This window comes from Citrus clementina, unplaced genomic scaffold (genome assembly GCF_000493195.1).
Source record: "Citrus clementina cultivar Clemenules unplaced genomic scaffold, Citrus_clementina_v1.0 scaffold_9, whole genome shotgun sequence".
NCBI lineage: Eukaryota > Viridiplantae > Streptophyta > Magnoliopsida > Sapindales > Rutaceae > Citrus > Citrus x clementina.
In genome coordinates, this window is record NW_006261964.1 from 6,371,638 (window position 1) to 6,399,139 (window position 27,502).

Here is a 27,502-nt window from a genome sequence, read left to right on the forward strand (position 1 = left end):
CCTGTTAACAAGAAAAAAAAAAACATATTACACCATTAGAATGCGAAACAAAATATTAATTAATTAATTAAATCAATTAAATTAATAAAAAATATACCTTCTAGCTTATTAGAGGTCTCCTCATCAAGCTCACAGCCGAATCCAAAATACCTCTCACACGAAACATTGTAAATTTTCTTCTTTGCCTCTTCCTCACTAATTCACAAATATGCATATGAATGTGTGGGTGTGTGTGTATATATATAAAATAAATAATAAATAATAAAAACCCATCAATTTCAAAACCGTAATTAGATTATAAAGACAAGGGAGCAATTAAAATAATAAACAATCATCACCTGCCGACCACCTGAGCAAGGGTTTTGATATAACAATCAATCATCTGCTGTTTAGTGGCGCCCTCGCCGCCGGGCTTGTCCATGACGATAAGCCAGTGCTCGTAGTCACAGCCGGGGAACAGCGGGGCCATCTCGGTGGGAGGGCGGTCGCTGAAGTTGGACCCGGAGTTGAGCGGGGAGTAGGCTGAGTTTCCGGAGCGGTTGGCACGGCACCGTATTTGGCAGAAGCGAGTGGATGGTAGGGGGGAAATCAACCCCACCGCATGGGAGAGCGGGGCTGCGGCCCGACGGCTGAAGAGCAGAGAGGGGAGCGGAGATGGGGCGGTGACGGTAGTGGTGTTTGTGGAAAGCAGGCGCTTTGAGCTTAAGAGGGACAGTCTTGAGCTGCGGATGGAGAGAGCCGTAATGGCCCGTGTTAGGGTTTGAGCCATTGTTTCTTCTGACGAGGATTTATGGGAGATCGAAGAAGAAGATGATAGAAGAAAGAAACGAGGGTTTTTGAAATAAGAAATGAAGATAGCAAAGGGTTTACAGGGACATTGTGGGTATTTATCTTCATTTCATTGTTTATTTATTTATTTATTGATATTTTGTTGCCCTGGGTTGGGTTAGCGATAGAGGCCGGGGCGGGGCAATGAGGGTTCGGGCTTTCGTTCTCTCGTTGTTTTTGTTTTTGTTTTCGGAATATTAGAAAAATAACTGGGAAAATGTACTAGAATAATAGAACTTGTGACTAGGGGTGTTCAGAATTCAATCCGTTCGATCCGCTCAATCCGATCCATAGATTGGTATATTGGATATGGATTGAAAATTTAAAAATTCGCAGTCGATGGATTGGATATGAATTTACTTATGTAAATCCGCAGAAATCCGTGAATCCGCAAAAAAAATATATATATATATATAAGAAGGTAATAGGATCGAAGGATGGATGTGCTTTCGTAGGATTACAATATTAAAAACTCAAATTAAACAATTAATGGATCGGCTTTTCCAAATTTTAAAATAATAAATTACCAGCTTTGATTATGGAGTTCTTTGGTTCATACAGTGATCAAACAAATTTGAACGCGGTTAGTCAAAATTTTAATAACTAATTGGTACGTGGCGTTGTTAAACCAGATCGATGCTACACAAAGTGAAGCCTTTGGACCCAGATCTGGCTTAGAACAAATCAATAGTCCGCACGTTCGGGTTTCCAGCCGATATACCAACTTAGTTTTACTTTACCAAATAAAGTTAAGTTACTTTAAACGTGGTTGATTCCTTTTATTGGGCTATTATCAGATTTAGATTAAGTTCTTTTAAAGGTTTGGGTACATACACAGTACCAGATCCGGATCCCGGAAATGGTGCTCTGAAGGAATGGAGGAAGAAGAGAAGATTTACAACTGAGGATCGAGATCCGGTCTCTTTGCCTCAGAGGAATGTAGAATTTATATGGCAGATCTGATACAGATCAGTCTGCAAGCATGCTTTGAAAAGAAAAATGCTTTAAAATAAATTGCTGGAATTTAAATGTGCATAAAATTAAATTGCAGAAAAGTAAATGCTTTAAAGTAAATTGCAAAAATTTAAATTACATTGAAATTTAAAGAACTGAATTTAAACATACATTTTTGCTTTCTGGGTTTTTACAAATTTTCAAATCTTTCCAGAAGGGGTAGACTGGGGTTCTTTAGAAGGTTCATGAGGACCAGTAACTTTGAGAACTGCTTTACCTTTGTCTTTCTTCTTTGGCGGCATTATCTGTTTTGAAAAAATTCTCTGGTTAGAAAATCAGGAACAGAATTTTTGTCACCTTTAATAAATTCAATATCAAAATCAAAAACACTTAAGATAGCTTGCCATCGTGCAAAAATCTGTTTTGATGCAATGTTTTGAACATCTTTTTCTAAAACATGTTTTGCAGCTTTGCAATCAATAAAAATTTTTGATTTAGTAAATCACTTTGGAATTTAGATATGCATAAAACAATAGAAAGAATTTCTTTTTTGATAGTAGAATAATTTCTCTGGCAATCATTCCAATGAGCAGAAACATATTGTACTATCTGTTCTTTATCATTTTCTTTTTGTTTCAATATACCTCCATAACCTATGTCAGATGCATCAGTTTCAACAATTTTAGGTAATGCAGGATTTGCAAGAAATAAACATGGAATATTTTTTACAGATTGCTTTATTAATCTAACAACTTTGGTATGTTCTTCTGACCATGCAACATGATTCTTTTTCAACCTATCATGCAAAGGTTTAGACATCCTATTGATATTAGGGTAAAAATCGAGAACATAATTTAGACTACCAAAAAATCTTTGTAATTGGGTTTTGTCCAGAATCTTGTCTGGGAATTTATCTGCAAACAAAAGAGATCTTTCAATTGGGGTGATAGTTCCTTTGGAAATATGATGACCTAGGAACCGGATTTTTGTTTGAAATAAAGAAATTTTTGAACTAGAAAGGGCTAACCCAGCCTTTTTAGTAACAAGGTGAAAAGTCTTTAAATGTTTGAAATGTTGGTCAATACTTTGAGAAAAAATCAATACATCATCAATGTAAACAATGCAAAACTCAGAATAGGGATTATAGATATCGTTCATGATTCTTTGAAATTCTGAGGGTGCATTTTTCAAACCAAAAGGCATTACTGTCCATTCGTATTGTCCAAATGGAACAGTAAAAGCTGTTTTATAACGATCTTTAGGATGGATTTGTATTTGCCAAAAACCAGACTTCATATCAAATTTAGAAAAAATGAGAGCTGAACAGAGTTTTTGGAGCAAATCTTTTTTATTAGGTATTGGGTACCTAATCCATTTTAAAGCTTTATTCAAAGGTTTGTAATTTATCACAAGTCTAGGAACGCCTCTTTCAATTTCAGAATTTTTGTTGACATAAAAAGCGGCACAAGACCATGGTGATCTGGATTTTACAATGAGTCCTTTATTTTCAAGATCATTAATCTCATCTTTACAATGTTGTTCCAATTCCATGTTCATTTGGATTGGACGTGCTTTGGTGGGTATTTGTTTTTCATCAAAAGAATTTTCATAAGGCAAATCTACCAAATGTTGTTTCCTGTTCCAAAAAGCAGATAGTAAATCAGCACATATTTCTTTTTCAATAAGGCTTTTGAAATCGAGAATTTTTCTTTGTATAAAATCACTTTGTAGTTGACTTTCAACTCTTTGGAAATTTAAATCCTTTTGTAAACAAAATAAATCATCTTGTTTGGATTTAAGAATGGCATTGATTTTGTTTTGGTAAACAGAACAAGCTTTGACAATGTTTAGATTCCTAGTTTTTGGCTTTTCAATAAACGAGAAAACAAGGTCTCTGGATTTTGCTTTGAAATATATACCATCATAATTGACAGCATATGGGGTTATAAGATTTATAAAAGGGGTTCCTAAAATGATAGCATGGTGTATATCATTTGTAAGAACAAAAGAAGTTTTAAATTCAATTTTATTATTATAAATCGAGACTTTAACTTTGGAACTAACATTCAATTTTGAATTGTTAGCGGCAGAAAGTCTTTTTTTTGTTTTTTCATGAAATCTTTTGGTGACGATCTCTTCTCTGATGCAATTTAAATCGGCGCCAGTATCAAAAAGGGCAATGGCGTCCATTGCAAAATCATCAGAAAAGATTAAAGTGACTTTAATCAAATACTTTCTTGTGGTGATTTGTTTTAAAACAAATAGGAAATCATTGGGTACTGACTCAATGTTTTCCACTTTAATTTCATCACCATCATCATGATTAGATTCATTATCTGAATTATCCTGCAAATGTTTTTGTAAAAGAAGTTGGATAGTCTCAGAATCACTTTTTTGTTTTTCTTTTAAATCTCTGATTTCACATTTAATTTCTTTTATCTCTTTCTGGAGATCCTGGATATTAGGAACCATCTTTTTTGTTTTCTTTTTATCCAAAATTTGAGTAAGATCATACGAATTCTTTTTGATAATTGGAACTTTAGAAATCTCAGCAGAGGTTCCGGCTTTGTCGGAATCCATAGTTTTCAAAAGTTTATCAAGATCATCCTTTTGAAGATTTGGATCAGAAATATGCTTTACAAGTTCAAGAAAAATCTCTTGGTCTTTAGTCAAAACATTGATTTTCTTTAGATAGGAATCTGAATCAGAATCGCTGCTGCTAGATGCAAAGGTGTCTGAACCAAATAACTCATCTACTTGGAGGGGGTCACTATCTCCCGACATGGAAGACTCAGAGTCTGAAGATTCTATAAGGAGGGGGGCTATTTTGGAAAGGATGTCCTCATTGAGGTCAAGCTCTTGGAGTCTTTTGTTCATTCTGCAAAACTTTGCAGTGTGACCTTTCATGCCACATTTAAAACATGTAGCATCTTTGAAATTGAATGGGGTTTTAGGTTTGGCTTTAAACTCTTTCTTTTTAGAAAAACTATGTTTCTTATAAGGCCTTGAAGGTTTCTTATAAGGAAGTTTCCTAAAATCATGAAAGGGTTTCCTATGGCTCTTAGACTTGTAATGTTTCTTATACGGTTTCGAAGAACACTTACCATTATAAGTTTTGGAAGTAGAAGCTTTAAAGGGGTCATAGTTGAATTGCTTACAGAAACTACCTAACTCTTGCTTAGATCTCCTAAGCTCCTGCTTCAGACGTTTCTGTAATTTCAAATCTTGACAGATCTTTAAACCTTCTTTATTGACAAAACTGACTAGTTCACCATAAGTGAGCTCGTCATAAGGAATACGATTGTCATAAAGAGCTTTGATGGAATTCCTAACCTTTTCTCCTAATAGGGTGGGTAAACCTGCAAGGAATTTTTCCTTCCAAGTTACATGATTTGCATCATCTCTAAGGAAGAGTCTAGTAAAGAAAGTGGTTTTGTATTCTTGGAAATCACTGAGTTTTCTACACCTTAAGTTGTGTAGTAACTCGGCGTTTTTGTCCCTAAGGTGAGAAGGGTCACCTATGAAATGAAGGGAAATGGTCAATATCAGGGTGGTAACAGCATCCTGAATTGGGTTATTGAATTCATCAAGAATGGGAGCGCCATTCTCATCGGTTTGGATGGCATTTAAGATGTCTAATTGCTGCAATTTAGTGAGAAGATGATCCCACCATCCTTTAAGTTGACCAGTAAAGCCTGCAATTAGGATTTCTGCAATGGCCTTGTCAGAAGTTCCTGATTGTGTTTTATAGGCATTGGCTGCCATGGTCATTTGCTGCAATACACCTAGAATGTTGTATTCAGACATTCCATCTATATTCCACTCATAGACAGAGGATGCATTATATCGAGCTTGATTTAATGCACTAGGCCTGTTGTCTATAGTCAAATCAGGTGGAGATTTGGAAGTAGGGATAGCAAGTTCCCAATGGATTTTATTGGCTTTAGAAACAGGTTCTTCGGTAAAGGCTTCTAAGTCAGAAGAGGCAATAGAAGTTTGGTCATCTTTCTCTAATACTCCAATCTTGCTAGATTGAGGAGTATCAGGGGCTATCTGAACTTTGCTAGATGAGGAAGAAGCAGCTTCTATCCTATCTAATTGTTCTCTGATGGCTTTGGTAAAATCCGATTTTGATTCATTGGCAAGCTTTTGGCTAGTTTTCGAAACCTGAAAGGGTTTGAAAATAGGTTCCTTAAGCTTTTTATCAAAATCTGACTTTGAAGGAATAGGCTTTGGACTAGGAGAAACAGATATGGTTGACTGTTGGAATTGGTTTTCTATCCTAGTCAACTGTTTTCCTATAGTATTTAAGTTAGTATTACAGAAATTATTCTGTTGAATAATACTACTTAAATTACTATCAGTATCATTAGGCTTAAGGATTTTGTAAGGCGAAGCCCTAATTTCTATAGGAGGTTCGCCGTGGTCAACGGTTACACTTCGGAGGGGTGGATGCTCAGAATCGACAGTTCTATTACTTTCGGAGAGTTTCCATTCAGTGGTCTTTTTCCTAATAGTAATAGGGTTTGACTCTTTGAAGGGGTAAGAGATGTTGTTATTAGAAGAATATATCTCGAACCAATCAAAAAACAATATATGAACTTGATGAAGATTCACAAATTCATAATAAGTTTGTTGGATTTCTTTCCTTTGATTTAAAAAGTGTTTGAAAAACCAAAGTCTTTTTTCTTTGTTTAAATCAGAATAAAAATCTTTATGCAGAAAAGCTTTATCCAATTTAAATTCTTTTTTAATGACATTAATTACATTTTCTGTAACGGCAGAAAATGTAGGGGAAGTTGGAGGAGAAGGTTCCTTCTCTTTCTGTCTTTGTTCATGTTGACTACTAGTGTAAATAGGGTGAGGAACACTAGTGGCATAGTCAACAGATCGTATAGAAGTGCTAGGTATATCTGAAGTTGAAAACCTAGGTTGACTTTGAAAAGGAAGATTTATAACGGAAGGGACTCTTGTAAATTTCCTTTCCAATGAAGGAATGCTTGAGCACGATACTCTATCAGAAAATCTGGATGAGGTGGATCTTCTGAATGACAATTTGACTTTTCCATCGGAATACTGAGTCACATTTTGCAACTCTGTATTAGGCTCAAGTTGTTTTGGAATCGCTGGTGGAGCGGCTCCTTCAAGAATCCATTCTTCTGGAAGATGGACATCTTTCCATTGAATAGGCTTTGGGATGACTGTGTTGGCTCTAGACAAATCAGTCTGCAAGAGAAGAGTCTCATCTCTTTTTGACTGGAATTTATGTTGTGTACTGAATGCAGTGATCATTGCCTTATACGAGATTTTAAAAATTAATGCAACTGGGATGGATCCCTCAATCATATTATAATTATGAGTTTTGATTTGTAGAATCATGCTTTTCAAAATATTTTTGTCTTTAAGTGAAATTGTTATGTTTGGATAACAATCAAATGAAATTGGACCTTTACAAAGACTGGATTCGATGCTACTTAGCAAAGAATCATCAAAAGAGATGAATCGCCCATCTCTTAGGACAGCAAGGATAGAAGTATCCAAGCCTTCTTTGGTTAAGGGTTTTATTCCGACTTGAATAAGACCGATGTGAACATAATTGAAATTCTTTTCTTTTAATTTCTTTAAAGAATGCTCAGAAAACAAGTGAATTATTTCAAATGGATTTGAAAGAGTTATGTCACGTTCTTCAGTCTTTATAATATAATCACTCTTTAAGAAATCAAGCTTTTTTGTTTTGTAAATCTTTTCTTTAGAAATTTTTGGAAGTTCCCAACAATCAATTGCTTTATCAAAGTTCTCAATAAAGAATTCTTCTGAACTCACAACATGCTTTGAAGCACTAGTCTTCCCGGAAGAAGAGCTAGAAAAGGATGATGATCTACAGTGCATAGGGTCCATGAGTAAAAACCTATGGTCTATCTATGGTTTTGTCAGAATGGCTACAGGTATGGTTTTACAGCCCTAAACGGATGACCTTATCCTATGGCGGGACTTACTACCAGTAAGGATTCACCACACGACAAAACTTCAAAATAAAACACAAGTCTTTAAACACAGAACTATAAACTGCTTTACTTTATATATATATATATATATAATTAAAAAATTATTATAAATTTAATTAAAAAATTATAAATATGACATTACATAGTTACATAAGCGCTATAACATATCTTAGCCATTACCCAATAATGATATAAAATGAAAAATAATCAAATAATCAAATATACAAATATAACTTGTAAAAATTGTAAAACAAAATAAAAGCAAAGTCACACACACTAGTAAAAGCAAAGTAACATAACGTCAAGTCACCAATAATTTGCAAAGTCACCCAAAAGCAAAGTAACATGACGGCAAGTCACAAACAATTTGTAAACAAAAAACTCTAAGCTTCCCTGCCTGCCGTCACACACACTAGCAACATTCAATACTTGTTAGATACACTCTCGACACGGATTTGAAGGACATCGGCCGCGCGATTACGGCGAGAGCAAGCCATCTTCTTTCCCAAGTCCATCGAGCCACTTCACATTCACTGGTTCCAGCTGAACAATTTCACTATCACAACCTTCAAGATCGCCACCTATACGGCTTCTCCTGGTTCCCAACATGGACGGCTCCGTAATCACCACTTTTCGACAGGCGCAACAACCCTGGTGAAGGATCAGACTGTGTTTGGTTTCTGAAACTTCGCCATTTTAATTTATTGTGGCTTTATTTTAACAATTAATTTCGGTGTTATATTAACGTATTATTGTAACTTTATTTGAACAATTAAACTTGGTGTGTTATATTTTAAAACTTTGAACGTATTATTGTAACTTTATTTGAATAATTAGTCTCGATGTGTTATATTTTGAAACTTTAAATGTATTATTTTAGCTTTATTTAAACAATTAATTTATTTAAATTTTATTTAATTTTAAATTTAATTGGTGGCAAAATTATTTTTATATTAGATTTTTTTTTATTTCATTAGTTGAAGAGAACTAAAAAATTTTAATTCGAAAACTAATGCGCAAAATGGTGAATTAAATATGGATTGAGTCAAATCCGCACCCGATCCGCAGATGTATGGATTGAATTTGAATTGAATTTTATCAATCCGTGGATTGGATTGAATTGAAAAATTATAATCCGCAAAATCATGGATCGGATATTGATTGATGTCCAATCCGTAAAATCCGATCCGCGAACACCCCTACTTGTGACCACAAAAGATTTTGCCCATTGACATAATTTTGCATCTGATCCTTCTGGCATTAATTTTGATCACAATTGAAGATTGCCATTTCACTAGTACATGTACCTAAAAAAGAACACATCATCTATAGAAGATAAAAAAATCTACAAGACAAAGATTTACGATCACAAAGGAAGATTGCATTTCACTAATACAGGTACATAAAAAAATAACACATCATCGAAGAAGATTAAAAAAAAAAATTTACAAGACAAAACTTCACCAACACAATATTATCCAATAGAATTTTCCAGCAGAGGATCAAAATTTGAAGGAAAATTCAGATGTGAAAATGGTCAAAAACAATAACACAGATAGGCCATATGCGGATGGCAATAGTAGCTCTTCCCGAATATGGCATTTAATGCTGGGAATATCACACAAGACCCTGCGCGCGCACTTGCACAAACAATTATCTTTACATTACAAAGCACAGGCCATGAAGCATCCAACTATGGTAGCTCCAGGGAGTTCACTCGTACAATAAGTATTATGCGTGTATAGAATCTGCACCAGGTAGGAAATGGATTAACTTCACTGCTGTTGTAGTCTTGAAACCATGTGCTCCGACTTCTGAAAAATATAAAACAGAATGTTAAGTATGTTTTCTTACTTTATCTAGTGGAAAACTTTAAAGCAAGCAAATTGATTGTATAAAAAAATTGTCTAGGTTCAGTTCAATAAACGGCTTATCTTATAGCCTGAGGGAATCTCAGTAGAATGAAAAACAGATAAAATTGGGAAGTCTTTCAACAGTTGAGTACAGAACTGACTGTTTTCTTTCTTCCTGCCTTTTTAAATCCTATTCTACTAGACTAGAGGCTGATTAAATGGTTCTTATTGCATGACAGGATCAAAATTTCCCTCTCCATGACAATAAATGAGTGCTTGGGTAAGCACAAGGCACCATGAAAGCGCCTTAAAAAGGTTTAAGGTCAGGTGGTTTCAGTGGTTCTCACTCTTTGAAATATTTTTCTTTACTCCACAAGCAAAAAATTCGCTCAATTATTTTCTTAGCTGGTCATTTTAATTTGCAAAAATTCCCTTTACATTGGTGTTGCTGTACCAATTTACAGTGGAACAAACCTTATCAGGAATTGAAGTAGAAAACTGAACATCAAGAATTCAATATTCAAGGCCATATGCAGTGACTTCATATGGAAACAAAATACAATCAAGAGAGCTTCCTTTCATGTTACCATTATAACTTTAAAAAGTTAAAAGGCAACATACCTGCTCACTATAAGGTAAATATTTTCCATCAAAAGTAATGACCACACGATCTTTCCCATCCACACCTTTAACTTTGTCAACAGAGCAGTAGAAGTCTATAGCCGACATGCTAACCCAACAAAGAACAAACACAAAACAATAATGAGTGTATGAATGATCATATTTCTTGAAGATAATGTTTCAATGCAATTACATTATATTCATGATTTAACTTAGTTGACTAAGACTTTTCAAAACATCAACCCATCAACGCTGAGGCATATTGACTTAATACAGTACTCAGATCACTGGACGCTTTATCTCGTAAACATAAAACTCCTTGTTTTACGTTATTTTCTGCTGGATGTACAAGTCCACAAAGTAGTTTTCCAGATCTCTAATGGATTGGAACAAAGTTTAAAACTGTAAAGCTCCCCTTTTTCTTTTGACTAATTCCTAATTATGAGCCTGTGAAACTCATAATCCAAACAGAAAATGAGCTCATTGTGGCAAACTTTGATAATCCTAAGGGCAAAATTATATTTCACATAACAATTGTATAAAAGCAAGAGCTGATAAATTTCAAGTTCCCACACAAAAATAAATAAATAAATGAACAAAACCAAAACCATGTGGAAGTTAAGAACTTACATGCCATCACCAAACTCCTCATTGATAATTTCCTTAATACTCTCACCAAAATGCATAACCGCTTCGTTTAACCTAAAATTTAAATAATCAACAGCTGATAATTAACTAATAAATTATAATTAATAAAACATTTCAAGCACGTGATATAAAAGTAGATTAGACCAAACCTATAAACGGTGGGTTCCTGGATCAAGTTCGGGTCATACGATCTTATTGGCGGTCTCATCATCTCGTGAATAAGCTCATCGGGCAGCTCGGGCAGGGCTGCCCGTAGCTTGGGGGCAGTTTCGGGCTTGAGCTGCGCTTGGCGTTTGAGTAGCTGCGCAACGTAGACGTTTGTCAGCCCTGTCTCTTCTGCAATCTGATTAAATGACTTACCGGATTCTCGTCTCACGGCTTGCAGCAGGTTTGTCACGCTCGATTTCCTGCTCGTTTCTGTTTCCATTTCGATCACAAAACACTCTTAGCAACAGTCACTCTCGGTCGCTCGGTAATGATAACTGATAAGCTTCAGCTGAAAGGAAGCAGAAAAGGGCATCTTGCACGTGTCGAGTAAATGTTGGGCTTGGCTTTTATTCTAGCGGGTTTGCTATAGAAACCCCAAATATATTCTGAGTAAACCATAGTTAAGAATACCCAATTCAAGGAAGGAATATTTTCCCGATTTCCTGTTTAAAACGTTATAAACCAGTAAACCGCTGACAAAGAAAAAGAATCCCAGAATTAATAAAGTCCCGATCAGAAGCACACTCTTACATAAGGTATTAAGAGGTTGTAATCTTTAAAGTTCATCATATAGTTTATTCTTAAGGTCTGTTTGGACAGCTGCATGAATAACCTAATATAAATCCATTAATTCATGATTCTCATATTTCCATAACAACAAAAAAAAATGAGATGAAAATGATTTAAATATATTATAATATACGATATTTCAACGGAAAAATGTTATTCAAACAGTTCCTGAGTGTGTGTGTATATATATTTAAGTGGCGGCACCACATTAGGGTTAGGAGGGCCTGAAGCCTCCCTTAACTTTTAAAATTTACAAATTTAATTTGATATTTGTTTTATTGTTAACTAAAAAATAGAACCGAGCTTCACGCGGCTTTGAAAAAAAAAATTAGTATTATCATTTTTTCTTACTTTATACTTGATGAAACTGATAAAAAATATTAATTGGTTTTTTTTAAGATGAGGCAGCCTTATAAAAAACAAAAAAAGCTATTAGCCAGCAATACAAATAAAGAAGCAACGCAAGATAAAGAATAAAATGAGAGAATATATTATAAAGTGATTTTATTCATTCCAATTGTGTGTGTACAAAACAAAAAGATGAGCTCTCATTTTATAGTTACATAATCACTCCATGAAATTAATAAAAAATTATGGATCATAATTTCTTGTGAGATAGTGAGAGTTATAGGGAAGCTAAAGGTTGCTAATGAGAGATAGTGGGGAGACTAAGAGATATATGTTATGAACATCTACATTTATTTTAATAAATTCATAACACTTCCCTTTGGATGTTCATTACAAAGAATATGGCTCATTAAAATCTTTACATAATTGTTATTGTGTAATAACAATCAAATTAATTATGAGAAGATGAAAAGCCAAATCTAAAAGAAAATTTATCTATTTATTAGATAATAGAGAATATACAAAGATGAGAAATGGTGATGCCACATCACCTCTTCAAGTCCCAACTTTATATATATATATATATAGATAGATAGATAGATAGATTTGATTTATCATAAAGCTCATGTTAAAATATTTTAGAAATAACCAAAATATTAAGTATTTATTTTTATACTTCCAACCTACAAAGGAACATTATTATTTTGAAATTTGTCGGGTCCTAACTCTCCTCACACAAAAAAAATAGAAATTACTTCACTTTACTGAGTTTATCCAAATGATTCTTCTTAAATAAATCTTATGGCACTAAAAATTCAACTTGATGTTTACATTACGGAGGTGGGTTCTAATAACAAATTTTTAAAATTGAAAAGGATTAATAAGCTAATAAGAAAAATAGTTGATACTAAAAATGATAAATTATATTCATTAATTTATTTATCGATAACATTAGTATTGATTTTACTAGTTGTCATAACTACAGTTAAAAAAGAAGAAGGCATTTTCAGCTATGAATTTTATAAAAAATCGTTTGTGAAATCAGATGAGAGATCAATAATTGAGTGATATTATTGTTGTATATATAGAAAAAGATTTATTTTATATTCTTGATGACAATGTTATTTTTCAACGTTTTTAACATATGAAAACATGTCGAGATTAGTTATAAATATATATATTGAATTGAATATATTAATAAATTTTTATTTTTGTATTTGTTACTTGATCTTTTTTAAATTATATTATTATTTAGACTTAATCCCTGTTAGATTAAACTATTATATATATATATATAATAGTTTTCTGAACATGGATTTTAAAGGACGGGAAAATTCGGAAAAATTTTAAAATCGCACGGTTTTAAAGGCTTACAATTTTAAGTCTTTTAAACCATGCGGTTTTAAAATTTTTCCGTACTTTACCATACTTTAAAATTCTGGACTTGAATATATATATATATATTATGAGATGAGAGCGGCACATCATCAATACAATTTCCTGATTACAAATGCTGAAAAGAGAAGCATCAGTTATCACCAGTAAAGAAATTTCCAACATATATAATGGGCCAACAAAACACGAATATAATTAAGAGAGCAAACTCTCATACACTTCGGGCTTGTGGGCAGCAGCAGCATCCTTGTGCCCTTCTGCCTTCACTTCATGGATGAACTTTTCCCGACAGTTTCTTTTCTGCTGTTTGTATAATATCATGGCAAGTACAATCACCATAACTGCTACGACAATGTTACCAAACTTCGAATACAAATCCAAGCCTGTGTTCTGATCAATATAGTCACCATAGTTGTGGTGATCAAGCTCAGGATCTCTTGTGTAGTCATAAACATGCAATAAAACCCTCAAAGCTGTCAAGCCAATGTAGTAGAGTTCCCTCACAGGCTAACCTTTATTCCGCTAGAAAGTGTTAGCAATAACCTGTGGAAGCAAAAAGAAACTTTTCAAATAAGTAGAAGAGATTTTATATATTTTAATATTTAAAAAAAACTTTTCAACTTCTACTCCTAAAAGTTTAAAATTTGAGATTTTACTAGTAGAGACAAAATTGTTTATTTAAGCTTCAAAAGTTTTATTAGAAAAAAACAACAAAACAACAACAAAAATTATTATAAAAGCTTATGAGATTAAATAAGTATTTATGGTCATTAAATAAGCCATATCAAACTGACACTAAATGTTCTTTTGAAGAATTCATCTCTACAACCAACCAGATACGTCTTGCCAAGATACATGGGTAATGATTTCTTCATCTCAAATCCATTCTCCATTTACTTATTTTATAATAGATATGGATAAATGATTCTAGTAAATTAAAAATTAGAGAATTGAATAAAATCATAACCATATTATAAAATATTTAAATTATTTAAAAAGCATCTCCAAAAAGTTAAAACAATATCTTAAAATGATATCAAAATTAAAAAGTGTTTGAAGAGAGCAGCACCTTAAGAGAGAAAAAAATATAACAATATTTTAGGGTTGAGTAAGAATTATAATGTACGGTTTTCTTTTAATTATAACCTATTTACTAACCAACATTATAATTGATAAAACAAAAATTATTGAACAAAAATTTAAAAAATATTCATATATAACGGGGATTGGGGGGAGTACAAAATCAACCCTACTTCGGTAAGAATTTATGTGTTATATTTCCCTCATTCCTCACCTTATTTCTAAAAAATTATTCAAAATTCACCCCATTTTGGGTGGGATCTTATAGGATTCCAAACCCGTGGAGAATTTCGCCATCCCTAATTCTAGGCAAATAACCTAACCCAATCTGATCCAATTAAAAAAAATCATATTAAGGTCAGATCGAATTGTTTGTCTAACCCGATCGGATGATATATAATCAATATGATCGGATCGTGATTGGTTCAAATTACACCTAAGACGATTAAAAAATCCACTAATTAGTCATTAAAAAAAATGAAAACAAAGTTACAAACAAACACCATAGCACACAACTCACTCTCTGGGATCCAAACAAACACCATAGCTCAACAAAAAAAAAAAATTACAAAAATGAAGTTTCACAGTCACACTTCACAGTTCACTCTTTTTCTTCTTTCTCACAGCTCACAGCTCACACTAGCAACTAATAAGCAACAACAGCAGGTTGGCGCAACAGTGGGCCAGCAGCAGCATACCACTTTGACTGAATCTACTAGCTGTTGCATGGACGAATGCTCCACTTCACTTCGACTGGATCTGCTCTTCCCACAATCACTGATGGAACCCACGAAGCTATCGTTGAAACCAGCTGTCGCTTGACCCATCGATCACCGGTTGATCTGCACGAAGTCATCCACGATTGTTCCACTGGAATTGCGGCTGACAGCCCCATCACGAAGTCCTCCAAGCTCCTTTTTAATGAAAATTAGTGGAAGTGTACTAAAACGAAATAATTACATAGAAGTAATATTATAATAACTAAATAATTACAAAAAAATCCCAAAATTAAGAAAAACAGCTCAAAATTGTTCTTGACCTGATTTGGTTCGGATGAGTTTTTCTTCAATTTGATGAACCCAAAATCTGATTGGGATGATCCGAATCCGAATTTCGCCACCCCTACCTGGAAGCCACTGGTTAGGAAGGTAATATTTAGAAATGCAGTAAAAAAGAAAAGTACTTCTCAGAAACAAACCACAATTATTTCCCATCAATGAGCTTACATTCATGAATTTATTAAGAAAGATAGATATAATCATTACAGAATTTTACATTCAACATGATGAAAGCCAAGTACAGTTTTGGAAACTTCTTGGTTTTATGAAGAAGCACAGACCTGTGAACAAACTTGTTTGTTTTAATCTACACAAGATAATCCAACACTGATTTGTATGGACAATGCTTTTACAGTCCGTAAAATAATGATTTGATAATAACATAATGTTTATGGCTTTCTCCCGTGGTAGCTCTAGAAATGGCATATCCATCGATTAAGATTAATAATTCATACATAACCAACAAAAATAAATAAATTTATGAGCAAATTGAATATCGTATTTCAGTTATATTTCAATGCCAATACATTCAATTTATGTGCCAAAACAATCTAGTGTCAATTTTAGCTCAGTTGGCTAAGTCTTTTAAACATCAATCATCAATGCTGAGGCATAATGACTTAAACTGTAAAATTCCTTGTTTTACTGTACTTTCCGATACACAAGTGCACAAACGTTTTCCAGAACTCAAATGGAGTAAAACAAAATTTCGAACCGTTCAGTTCCCATTTTATTTCCACTAATTCCTGGGCTTAAAATTGGGGAAGCAAACTTGGATTCCAAAAATCAACTCAAAATTATAATTTCACAAAAAAAATTTCATAGCAGCAACAGCTGTGAATTTTAGCTTCCTACACAAAGGAAAAAAATTCAACAGAATTAAAAGAAATATTTTTAAGGTAAATAAATAACATCATCATGTGAATTATCATTACTGTAATAACCAAATCCATAACCGCTTCCTTTAGCATTAAAAAAATTAATTGATAAAGAATAATGATACAGCCACAAACTCTTGTACAAAATTATTTTGTACAAACTGACGTGGCATTAATTCATTAGTTGAATGAAAATATAAATTAATAAAAACAAATCATGTGGGCCAAGTGATATTTAATTCAACCAATCTTATCATGCCATATCAGTTTGTACAAAATAAGTTTGTACAAGAGTTTGTGGCTGTATCATTACTCATTGATAAATTAATAATCAATAAACATGTGATGCACGTGATACAAGGGTAGATAAGGGCAAACCCGTAAATGGCAGTTTCCTGGGTCAACTACGGGTCATAGAAAACTATTTCTTTAGTGGGTTTCCACTATGGATACCCCCAAATTTAATCTGAACACATTGCCTCTGAGAATAAACAGTTGCATTTGTTTGTATGTGGGTAGTGGGTACCATGAACATCAAAGGTTAAGGTTGTTGTTAGATTGAGCCCAAAAACTCCAGAGTCCAGAGGGCCAAATTTGAAGCCACTTCAATTTTTTCTTTTTTGGGTTACATTAGGCTATTGAGCTTCATAATAATTAAAAAAAAAAAAATTGTGAAGACCTAAACTTTTTTTTTTTTCTGGTTATTTACATTATTACACCCCTACCTTCCCTTCAACACAAATTAAATGTATTTTCTTAGAATGAATTTGTGGCCTCTTGTTTTCCATGGTAAGTGTTAAGCCAATTAGACTATCAATTTTGTTATGTTGTAACTTAAATATCGCGGACCTCAACTAGTTGGATTTACAACTCATGCATGATTATTCTCAATCTTGTAAATTTTTAAATATATGTCTCTAAACTCTTTAATTGACTATTTTTATATTCATTAGTCAATTTACTTACATATGTATTAAAATTCTAAATTTATTTAAAGTCCTCGGAAATTTGGATTTTTCCAATGCTCAATATAAATTATTTTGTTTTCATTTCATTGACTTTTCTTCAACCTTTGTGGTTGTTAATTCAATGAGATATGCTTGTCTTATAATCACGGTGTCATTTAATTCAGTGGATAATAACATCTATTTGATTGTAGCTGGCACAAAATGCATCCCAAACGACAATAATGTTCATTTGGTGTGCAACCATATTAGTGCTCTTTTGATTCTTAGACGTTGTTTGAATATTTTTCGCAGGATGATCTGTTGAAATTTGTTCAAGACTCTCTCAACTTCTTCCATACCTATTTTTCTTTTTTAGTTTCAATTGAAATAATTGACTAATTTTATTAAGCTGTCAATCCCAAATTTATAATAATTATATGACATTTCAAGTGGCCAATGAAATTTGGAATAATATCGGAGTTTTCTTTTATCTTATACGAGATTATTTAATTCATGAAATTTTGATGTAGTCAGGTATTTGAAGCGTTTGGCGTGTTGTGCAGCTACTTTCGACGCGTTCGAAAAGTCATGTGTCCAGTCAGACGCAAATGACATTACCTATAGGTTATGCGTCAGTGCATTCTATTTACAAATTGTTGTTCGCATTTTTGTCGCAGGTGACATCTTGCCTTGTGGCTTTCTGCCCGTGCATCCAGTCGTCCATTGTTTTGGGCTGACATGTCGTTCATTGATGCAGTTTGCAATTACCTAAGGGGTCATTGTCAGACAAAGGGTTGGTAAATTACGGGCTTAGGTTAGACTTTTCCAAGCTCAGACCATTTAAAAGCCCAGCCTTGGGCTTGGGCTAGGCCTTAGCTTTCCATTAATTTTGAAATAAATTTTTAATAAAGTAAAAATATCTAAATTAAAAATAATTATCCAACACATAAAAGAATAATAATTCAATGCATAAAATATTAGTAACACAACATAATAAATCACAAATGCTAATATAAAAACATATTAATATAATATTTTGAGTTTTTTTTTAATTTAATTGATTTTTTTATTTATAAACTAAAAAGCCTCCTAGGCCCTTAACCAGACCCAATTTATGCGAACTTTGTATTTTTTCGGCTCATATCCAGGCTCAATCCATGCGGGTCGTGCCAGCCAAAGTTTTTTTGGCCAACCCTAAGTAAAATTGACTCAAGTTATTCAATTATTTCGACTTTATTACAATTTGAACTTATTTAAATATTTGGGTCCGGATCCGAATCGGAATATGATTATTTACTAATTATCTTCTTAATATTTTGATATTTAGTTCTCAATAAAAACTTATTTTTTATATGGAACAATATATAGTGGCTTTATGTTCCCTTCATTTCAAGTTAAAAGTCTTTAAGTTATTTGGCACACGACCACATTAATGGTTATTTGGTCCTTAGATGTCGTTTGAATATTTTTCATGGGATGATCAGTTGAAACTTGTTGAAAACTCTTTCAGCTTCTTCGGAACCTATTTTCCTTTTTTTAGTTTCAGTTCAAATAACTAACTGATTTCATTAAGTTATCAGCCTTGAATTTAGAATAATTATATGACATTTCAAGCGACCGATAAAATTTGGAATAATCTTAGAGTTTTTTTTTCTTGTATGAGGGAATTTAAATCGTGAAATTTTGATGAAGCTAGCTATTTGAGGCGTGTGACTTGTTGTCTGGTGCTTTCTACACGTATGACAAGTCTTATGTCCGGTCAAACACAAACAACATATCCTACAGAGTGTGCACCAACGCATGCTATTTACGAGTTGTCGACCGCATTATCATCTTAGGTGATAAGTCGTCTCATGGCTTTCTACCGACGCATCTAGTCGTCTACCGTTTCGTGACATAAACGACATGTCATTCATCGACGCAGTTTTCAATTACCCAAGGGATCCTTGTTGAACAAGTAAAACCGACTTGAGTTAATTAGTTATTTCAACTTTATTTCAATTCGAACTTATTTAATTACTTAGGTCCAAATTAGATCAAAATATGATTATTTACTTATTATCTTCTTAATATTTTGATATTTAGTTATTAATAATTTATATATATATATATATATGGAGCAATCTATCGAGTTCTTAAGTTTCTTTTATTTTGAGTTAAGAATCTTTAAGCTAATTGGTATGCAACCATGTTAATGCTCATTTGATCCTTAGACGTCGTTTGAATATTTTTTATAGGATGATCCATTGAAATTTGTTCAAAACTCTTTCAGCTTCTCTTGAACCTACTTTCTTTTTTTGGTTTCAATTCAAATAACTGACTAATTTGATTAAGCTATCAGTCTTGATTTTAGAATAATTATATTACATTTCAAGCAGTCGATCAAATTTGGAATAATCTAAGAGTTATCTTCTATCTTAAACGAGAGAATTTAATTCCTTAAATTTTGATGAAGCTAGGTATTTAAGGCATATGACATGTCATCCGACCCATATATATGACAAGTCATGTGTTCGGTCGGACACAAAGAACATATTCTACAGAGCCAGTGCATACTATTTATGAATTGCCATCCGTATTTTTGGCTTAGGTGCCATGCTATCTCATAGTTTCTGCCTGCATGTTCGGTCATCAGCCATTTTGTGACATAAATGACATTCGTTAGTCGATGCAATTTGCAAACACCCAAAAGGCCCTTGTCAATAAAGTAAAATCGACTTGAGTTTATCAGTTATTTCAACTTTATTACAATTTAAACATATTTAATTATTTGGGACAAGGTCCAGATTATTTACTTATTATCTTCTTAATATTTTCATATTATATTTCATTAAAAATGCCTTTTTTTTATTTTTTTTATTATATGCATAGAGCAATATATAGAGGCCTTTCATCTATTTCAAGTTAAGGGTCTTTAAGCTATTTGGTATGTGACCACATTAATGCTCATTTGATCCTTGGATATCGTTTGAATATTTTTCATAGGATGATCCGTTGAAATTAGTTCAAAACTCTCTTAGCTTTTCCCTCACCTATTTTACCTTTTTAGTTTCAATTCAAATATTTAATTGATTTTATTAAGCTGTCAGTCTTGAATTTAGAATAATAATATGATAATTCAAGCGAACACTGAAATTTGGAATAATCTCAAAGTTTTCTTTTATCTTATATAAGAGAATTTAATTCGTGAAATTTTGATGAATCTAGGTATTTGTTATGTGTGGCATGTTGTTCGGCTGCTTTCTATGCATACGACAATTCGTGTGTCTGGTTGGACACAAACGACATATCCTACAATATATGCGCCTGTGAATGCAATTTATGAATTGTCATTTTTTTCCAAGACTACAGTTGGTGGCAGCCCAGCTCTAGCCGACACCCAACGCCGTTGTTCACCTCAGCACCACGCTCGCTCTCAACACGCCCTTAACACGCTCATAGCCCGCAACCATTCACCTTTCGCTCGTGGCTGATTCACTCCCACACAGCCACACAACAGGCCACCCTCCCACACGACCACACTGTTATGGGTCTTTTATTATTCATTTCAATGTTTTATTTATTTATTTTTAATTATGAGTCAAAGTTGGGCAAGTGGGAGTAAAGGGGTGTTGGGGTGGACCGAGTCTTGTGGGAAGACTTAGTTTTTCCTTTTTCTTTGGGATTTGATCAATAAGTTAGTTGCAGTTTGTATTTGATTATTATTTATAAGCCATGTAATACATGAATAAGGATTATGCAATTATTTGATATTTAACTCACTTGAGTTGCTGAGGTCAAGGTTCCTCCATTAACCTTAAATCCTTAGTTTCAATTCTCTACATCATAGGTTCCAATAAAAATAAAAGATACAATCCCCAGTACGTGCCACACACTGCCGATGCTCGTAGCGTAAAGCCGTTCACCCCATGCCGTTCGCTTCCAAACTAGCTCGTCTCTTGACTCTTTTCCATTTCTGCCTAGCTTTTGATCCACCCGATCCATCAACTTATTAACATCAAGGTCAGTAATTATTTGATCTTAAGCTCTCTTGCATGCTAATGCCATATTATAATTCTGCCAATTGCCAATTTGTTAAGCTATCAATCAATTATCAAAGCAATTACCATTTAGTTGTAAATAGTGCTTATTTTTTAAGCAAATTTCCTCCAAATGCTTTCTTTATTTAAGTGTATAATTAACTATAAGTAGCTGTTACTAAATGTGAGTAACCCAGGCGTGCCAATACAATTCAATTGAAACCATTTTTTTTAATCATGTGTTGATTTTACAACATTATTATTATTATTATTATTATTATTATTATTAGCAACAAATGAGTCATAACTATGCTATTTGTTTTAGTATTTATATGTTTGTATGATGAACAGAATAGTTAATTTTGACATTAATTAATTTGCATGTAAAGAATAATAAACTTAATTGTTTAATTTAACTCGACGCCATTAATCAGTTACACAATTAAGGTATAGTCATAGTGCAAATATGGTACTAGTAATATTGAAAATACACAATATCAAGACATATTGAGTGATTCTTCTAAATGTCAATTAATTTCTTTTTTTTTATCTCTTTGTAGAATGGACTGATTTGCTTCATTTTCTATCCGTTGTTGCTTGATTCGATTGGTGGTGGTTAATTATTGCTAATTTGGAGGTGTTGTCTTGGTGTTGATGCCTTGATGGTGTGAGAGATGGATTATTAATGTTGTTTGTCATGTGGAGATGTGTTAATGGAGATGAAATTATTAATCATGGTTGCCATTTTGTTTTTTAGATTTGTGATTTCAATAGCTTTATTATACTTGACTACATGTTTTATGTCTTGTTAACTTTAAAAAGACTTGTTGAAATATTGTTAAGGATGCTTGGTAGTTGATATTTGTTGTTAAGGATGTTTCAATTTGAGATTTTGGGATTTTAGGTGGATGTTGGCAAGAATTTTTTGGATTAAATTGTTCCAGCCCGTTCTAACTCAAATTAACCCGAATCGAAATTTTAACCCGAATTACCAACCTAATCTGATTTGAATTATGAACCCGAACCGAACCAGTTCGATTCAAGTTCGCTTTTTCAACCTGATTTAGTTCAATTCTCCAACCTGATCGGGTTGTAACCTAAATCGAAATCCGAACAACCGAACTAAAATCCAATTTGCCCACCCCTAGTTGTTAGTCCTCAATGTAGAATAATTATATGACATTCAAGTGGCCAATGAAATTTCGAATAATCACAGAGTTTTCTTTTATCATAAATGAGAGAATATAATTCATGTAATTTTGATGAAGCTAGGTATTTGAGCTATGTGGCGAATTGTCCGACTGCTTTCTATGCATACGGCAAGTCCGAATGCAAACGACACATCCTATAGAGTATTTGTCGGCGTATACAGTTTATGAATTGTCGTCTGCATTTTTATTGCAAGTGACATGTTGTCTCATGGTTTCTGCCCGCACATCCAGTCGTCTACCATTCCGTGACATAAATAACATGTCATTTATCGACGCAGTTTGCAATTACTCAAAGGGTCCTTGTCGAATGATTAAAATGGACTTGAGTTAATCACTAATTTCAACTTTACTGCAATGTGAATTTATTTAATTATTTGGGTTGGATCCGGATTGGAATATGATTATTTACTATTATCCTCTTGATATTTTGATATTTAATTCTGAATAAAAATCTTCCTTTTATATGGAGCCATATACACAGTCTTTAAGTTTCCTTTATTTTAAGTTAAGAGTCTTCAAAACTATATGGTATGCGACCACATTAATGCAAATTTGATTCTTGGATGCCGTTTGAATATTAGGATTGTTGGACCAAAAATAAAATAAGTCTAATAAGGCCCATCTAATAAATTTCCTCTCAATCAAGCCCACGAAGTGATGGACAAATGACCTAGAATGATCCTTCTAAGTAATAAGATTTCAAAGCCCAAAAGGAGCCAATGTCCTAGATTTCTATCCTAAGACAAATCACCTAGGATAAATCAACTAGGTGGCAAGGATTTAAAGTCCAAAACGTGCTGAGGTTCTAGGCTCTTATCCTAGGACAAACCTACTAAGTGTGAAGGCTCTTATGATCCCAAGGTCTTAGTAAAAATAACCTAAGGATAGAACATTTCTTCCTCTAATTTGTAGACAAGTTTGTATATCCATGTGTCAATCCACATGGGCTCGAGAGGACAAGTATTGCCAAATGTCACAAGAACAATGACATTTGTCATCGAAATAACTAGGACCCAAGTCAAATCAGTTTGGTCGATAAATATGTCTTTCATTCTCATCAAAAGGTAAGACAAAAAAAGAGACTCAAAAGGGGAAAATGCTAACTTTCTCCCTCTAATCTTTCTCTTTCTAAATTCATATTTTCAAAAGTCCGATGACTGACTTGACCGTCGGAGGGTTTACGCCGGCAAAACCGGCCCTCTGATAATTTTCTTGTGTTTGTAGAGTATCACAAGACAAGGATCTTCTGATTGCCTAAGGAAGTGGACTCAGAAGAGTATATACAAAGGCCCATAAAGATCAGCCCAAAGAACGAACTCACCATCATAAGTTGGGACAAAATTTGCACCAACAGTTTTTGGACTCAGAAGAGTATATACAAAGGCCCATAAAGATCAGCCCAAAGAACGAACTCACCATCATAAGTTGGGACAAAATTTGCACCAACAGTTTGGCGCCGTCTGTGGGGATCTTCCGATAAAAGTCTTGGAAGCCCTACCATGAGCATGGATTCTAACAATGAGTACTATAACCTTGAGGCTGATGATGAAAGTTCCAGAGTGGATGAAGATGTTCACTTCCGACGAAGGAGACGACAACGAGACCTAGATGATGATGACGTGGTGCCTATCCACCCTCCTCCAGATCCTCATTTGAATCCACCTCGCCACGCTAGACGTCGAGGACAGCCTCGTGTTGTTCGACTTCAACAACAAGTGGATCAGTTGGCTCGTAACTTCAATAGAATGTTCGGCCAATTTCCAGCTCAAGCTGAGGAAGGTGAGAACTCAAATGGAGGTAATGTGGTTGATTCTGGCTCCTCTAGAACAAGGTCTAGAGAAGAGTTAAATGAAGATGATCTCAGGCATTCCCTTAACCAAAGAAGATCTAGGAGGAGAATGACCAGAGAAGTTTTAAACCAAGGAGAGGAAGTCGACAGAGGATTACAAGAAAGGATGCAGAGACTTGAGCAAATGGTTCGAGAAATGGGCCCACTTGATGATGTAACAGCAGAACATGAGCCACCATTTACTTCTGATATAATGGTAGCAAAGTATCCACCTAGGTTTCATTTACCCCAAATGGAGCCTTATGATGGACAGAGGGATCCAACTGAGCATTTAGAATTGTATCGCACCCTTATGGAAGTGCAAGGAGCATCACAAGCAATTCTTTGTCGGGCTTTTCCTCTTACCTTAGTAGGAGCAGCACGAAGATGGTTCCGAAGGTTGCAGCCACACTCCATCTCATCCTTTGGAGATTTGAGTAGAGAATTCACCTCTCACTTCCGAAGTGCCCGACAAAGAGGAAAACCAGTGACTTACCTATTGACCGTCAAACAACAGGAAGGGGAGACCTTAAGAGACTACATCAGAAGGTATAATAATGAGATCACCCAAGTAGATGGTTATGATGATGGCATAGCACTTTCTGGTATTATGGAAGGGCTCAGGATGGGAAAGCTATGGTGGTCAGTTTCAAAAAGACCACCCACTTCTTACTCCGAGATGCTTGCGAGAGCCGAGAAATATGCCAATGCGGAAGAAAGATTCAAGAACAGAAATCAAGAGAAAGGAGAATCAACCAAAGGAAAGAAAAAGAAAGATGATCAGAGAGAAAGAAGAGTGGTCAGACCCGATCAATCTCTAAGAAGAAACCAATTTCGTCCTGGGGAACGCTCTGAAGTCCGAGACACTCGTCCTCGGTTAGCCTCTCAATTCACTAACTTTACAGAGCTTAATACTCCTCGGGAGCAAATTCTCATGCAGGTAAGAAATCCAACTTTGTTTAGAACCCCACCTCCTATGAAGACAAATCCATCCCGAAGAAATCCAAACAAGTATTGTCATTTTCATAAAGATCACGGGCATGACACCTCCGAGTGTTTTGAGCTTAAGGAACAAATAGAAAGCCTTGTTCGACAAGGGCAACTACAGGAGTATGTAAGAAATCCCGAGGATCGAGTGAAGAGTGAGCAACCAGAATCTTCAAAGAAGAGAAAAGGAAAAAAGAAGGAAGATAGTGATGAAAGCATGTCTGATGTCAATCACATTTGGGGAGGGCCGGCTGCAGGAGACTCCAGGAAGTCAAGGAAAAATCTAGCTCGCCAAGCAAGACATGAACCCAATGGTCCTGAGGTTAATTTGACTAATCAATCTCAAGGATCAATGGTTCGTGGTATACCAATAATCTTCTCCGAGGATGACGCTAGGGGAGTTCATCATCCTCATTGTGATGCTTTAGTCGTCACCCTCCCAGTGGCAAATAAACGTCTTCATCGGATTCTTATTGATAATGGGAGTTCAGCTGATATTTTATTCTTATCAACCTTCGCTCGAATGGGGTTAGAAAGATCACAGCTGAAACCTTACACTACTCCACTTCATGGTTTCGCAGGAGGAAGTGTAGTTCCTGAAGGGGTTATAGAGCTCATAGTGTCTTTCGGAAAAAGCCCAACTAAGGTGACCACTATGGTTAACTTTATTGTGGTTGATCAACCAAGTTCTTATAATGCTGTCTTAGGAAGGCCGACTCTTTATGCTTTAAAAGCAACAACTTCAATTTATCATTATGCGTTGAAGTTTCCAACTGAAGCTGGGGTTGGAGTCGTGCGAGGAGAACAAAAAGAAGCAAGGGAGTGTTATGAGATAGCGTTCAGGATGGGCAAAGAAACTCTTCAAATCACAAGCCTTGATCCTAGGACAGTAAAAGATGATCAAAGGGCGAGCCCAGTTGATGACTTGGAAGACTTTCCACTTGGTGAAGATTTGAGTAAAGTCGTGAAGATTGGGGGTCGATTGCCTGATCCGCTGAAGAAGCAGCTTGTTAGCTTTCTGAAAGAATATCATGATGTGTTTGCTTAGACGCATAATGATATGCCAGGCATTGATCCTTGGGTAGTGGTACATCGTTTAAGTACTAACCCAAAGATGAAACTAGTTCGACAGAAAAGAAGAAGTCTGAACGCCGAAAGATCTTTGGCTGTAAAGCAAGAAGTAGATAAACTTCTCAAAGCCGGCTTTATCAAGGAGGCAAGGTACCCCGATTGGCTAGCTAATGTTGTGATGGTAAAGAAAGCTAATGGGAAGTGGAGGATGTGTGTAGACTTTACTGATCTTAACAAAGCTTGCCCTAAGGATAGTTTTCCTTTACCGAGGATTGATCAACTGGTGGATGCTACAGCTGGGCATGGACTGCTAAGTTTCATGGATGCATACTCAGGATATAATCAAATAAGGATGCATGAACCTGACCAAGAAAAGACCGCCTTTATCACAGATCGAGGTCTTTATTGCTATAAGGTTATGCCCTTTGGACTCAAGAACGCCGGAGCCACCTATCAAAGGTTGGTAAACAGTATGTTCGTTCAACAAATTGGGCATACCATGGAGGTTTATGTAGATGATATGATCACCAAGAGCCTTAATCCTGAAGATCATGTAAAAGACTTACGGGAAACCTTTGATATCCTTAGGAAGTACAAGATGCGGTTAAATCCAACTAAATGTGCATTTGGTGTGTCGTCAGGAAAATTCCTTGGCTTTATGGTAAATCAAAGAGGTATTAAGATCAATCCTGAGAAGATCCAAGCATTGGTTAATATGAAGTCTCCAAAGAATGTTAAAGAAATTCAAAGGTTGACGGGTCAAGTAGTAGCCCTGAATCGCTTTGTCTCTCGAGCCACAGATAAGTGCCTTCCTTTCTTTAAGGCTCTTAGAAAAGGAAAAGAAATGAAGTGGACTGAGGAATGTGAAGAAGCATTTCAAAAGCTTAAGGAATATTTAGGAAGCCCTCATTTGCTTGTTAAGCCAATCCAGGGCGAGCCTCTCTTCCTTTATCTTGCAGTGTCTGAACATGCCACCAGCTCTGTCCTTGTCCGA

At 34.6% G+C, this 27,502-nt stretch overlaps 3 protein-coding genes across 4 annotated transcripts in view; 1 reads left to right on the plus strand and 2 right to left on the minus strand.

The window, feature by feature from the left end:
• Nucleotides 1-877, minus strand: part of LOC18032745 (multiple organellar RNA editing factor 2, chloroplastic) — a 2,474-nt gene extending 1,597 nt beyond the window's left edge. Inside the window, exons 1-2 of the mRNA XM_006420234.2 lie at nt 339-877; nt 93-195 (exon numbers count right to left, since the gene is read on the minus strand). Coding sequence (XP_006420297.2) covers nt 93-195; nt 339-769 — 534 coding nt within the window. The 5' untranslated portion in view covers nt 770-877. The remainder of the gene's footprint in view (nt 1-92; nt 196-338) is intronic.
• Nucleotides 878-9,146: 8,269 nt separating this feature from the next.
• LOC18032195 (cyanate hydratase) lies at nt 9,147-11,405 on the minus strand. Of its 2 annotated transcripts, XM_006420237.2 has the most exons (4): nt 11,059-11,405; nt 10,892-10,963; nt 10,262-10,370; nt 9,147-9,601 (listed from the first exon to the last, which is right to left on the minus strand). In XM_006420237.2, the coding sequence occupies exons 1-4, from the start codon at nt 11,334-11,336 to the stop codon at nt 9,563-9,565; spliced, it is 498 nt and encodes a 165-aa protein (XP_006420300.1). In that variant the 5' UTR covers nt 11,337-11,405; the 3' UTR covers nt 9,147-9,562. The 2 variants fall into 2 exon arrangements, with proteins under 2 accessions (XP_006420300.1, XP_006420299.1); XM_006420236.2 differs by lacking the exon at nt 10,262-10,370.
• Nucleotides 11,406-24,121: 12,716 nt separating this feature from the next.
• LOC112098853 lies at nt 24,122-26,485 on the plus strand. Its single transcript, XM_024185327.1, has one exon. It carries the CDS (start codon nt 24,122-24,124, stop codon nt 26,483-26,485), a length of 2,364 nt encoding a protein of 787 aa, XP_024041095.1.
• Nucleotides 26,486-27,502: the final 1,017 nt, after the last annotated feature.

Excerpts from the sequence above, each read along its gene's own strand:
- LOC18032195 (XM_006420237.2), bottom strand. The coding sequence starts at position 11,336 with ATGGAAACAGAAACGAGCAGGAAATCGAGCGTGACAAACCTGCTGCAA. Across the intron at positions 10,964-11,058 it reads CAGGAACCCACCGTTTATAG|GTTAAACGAAGCGGTTATGC; the intron begins GTTTGGTCTAAT and ends TTTAAATTTTAG. Across the intron at positions 10,371-10,891 it reads GAGGAGTTTGGTGATGGCAT|CATGTCGGCTATAGACTTCT; the intron begins GTAAGTTCTTAA and ends TTGTTGGGTTAG.
- LOC112098853 (XM_024185327.1), top strand. The coding sequence starts at position 24,122 with ATGAGCATGGATTCTAACAATGAGTACTATAACCTTGAGGCTGATGAT.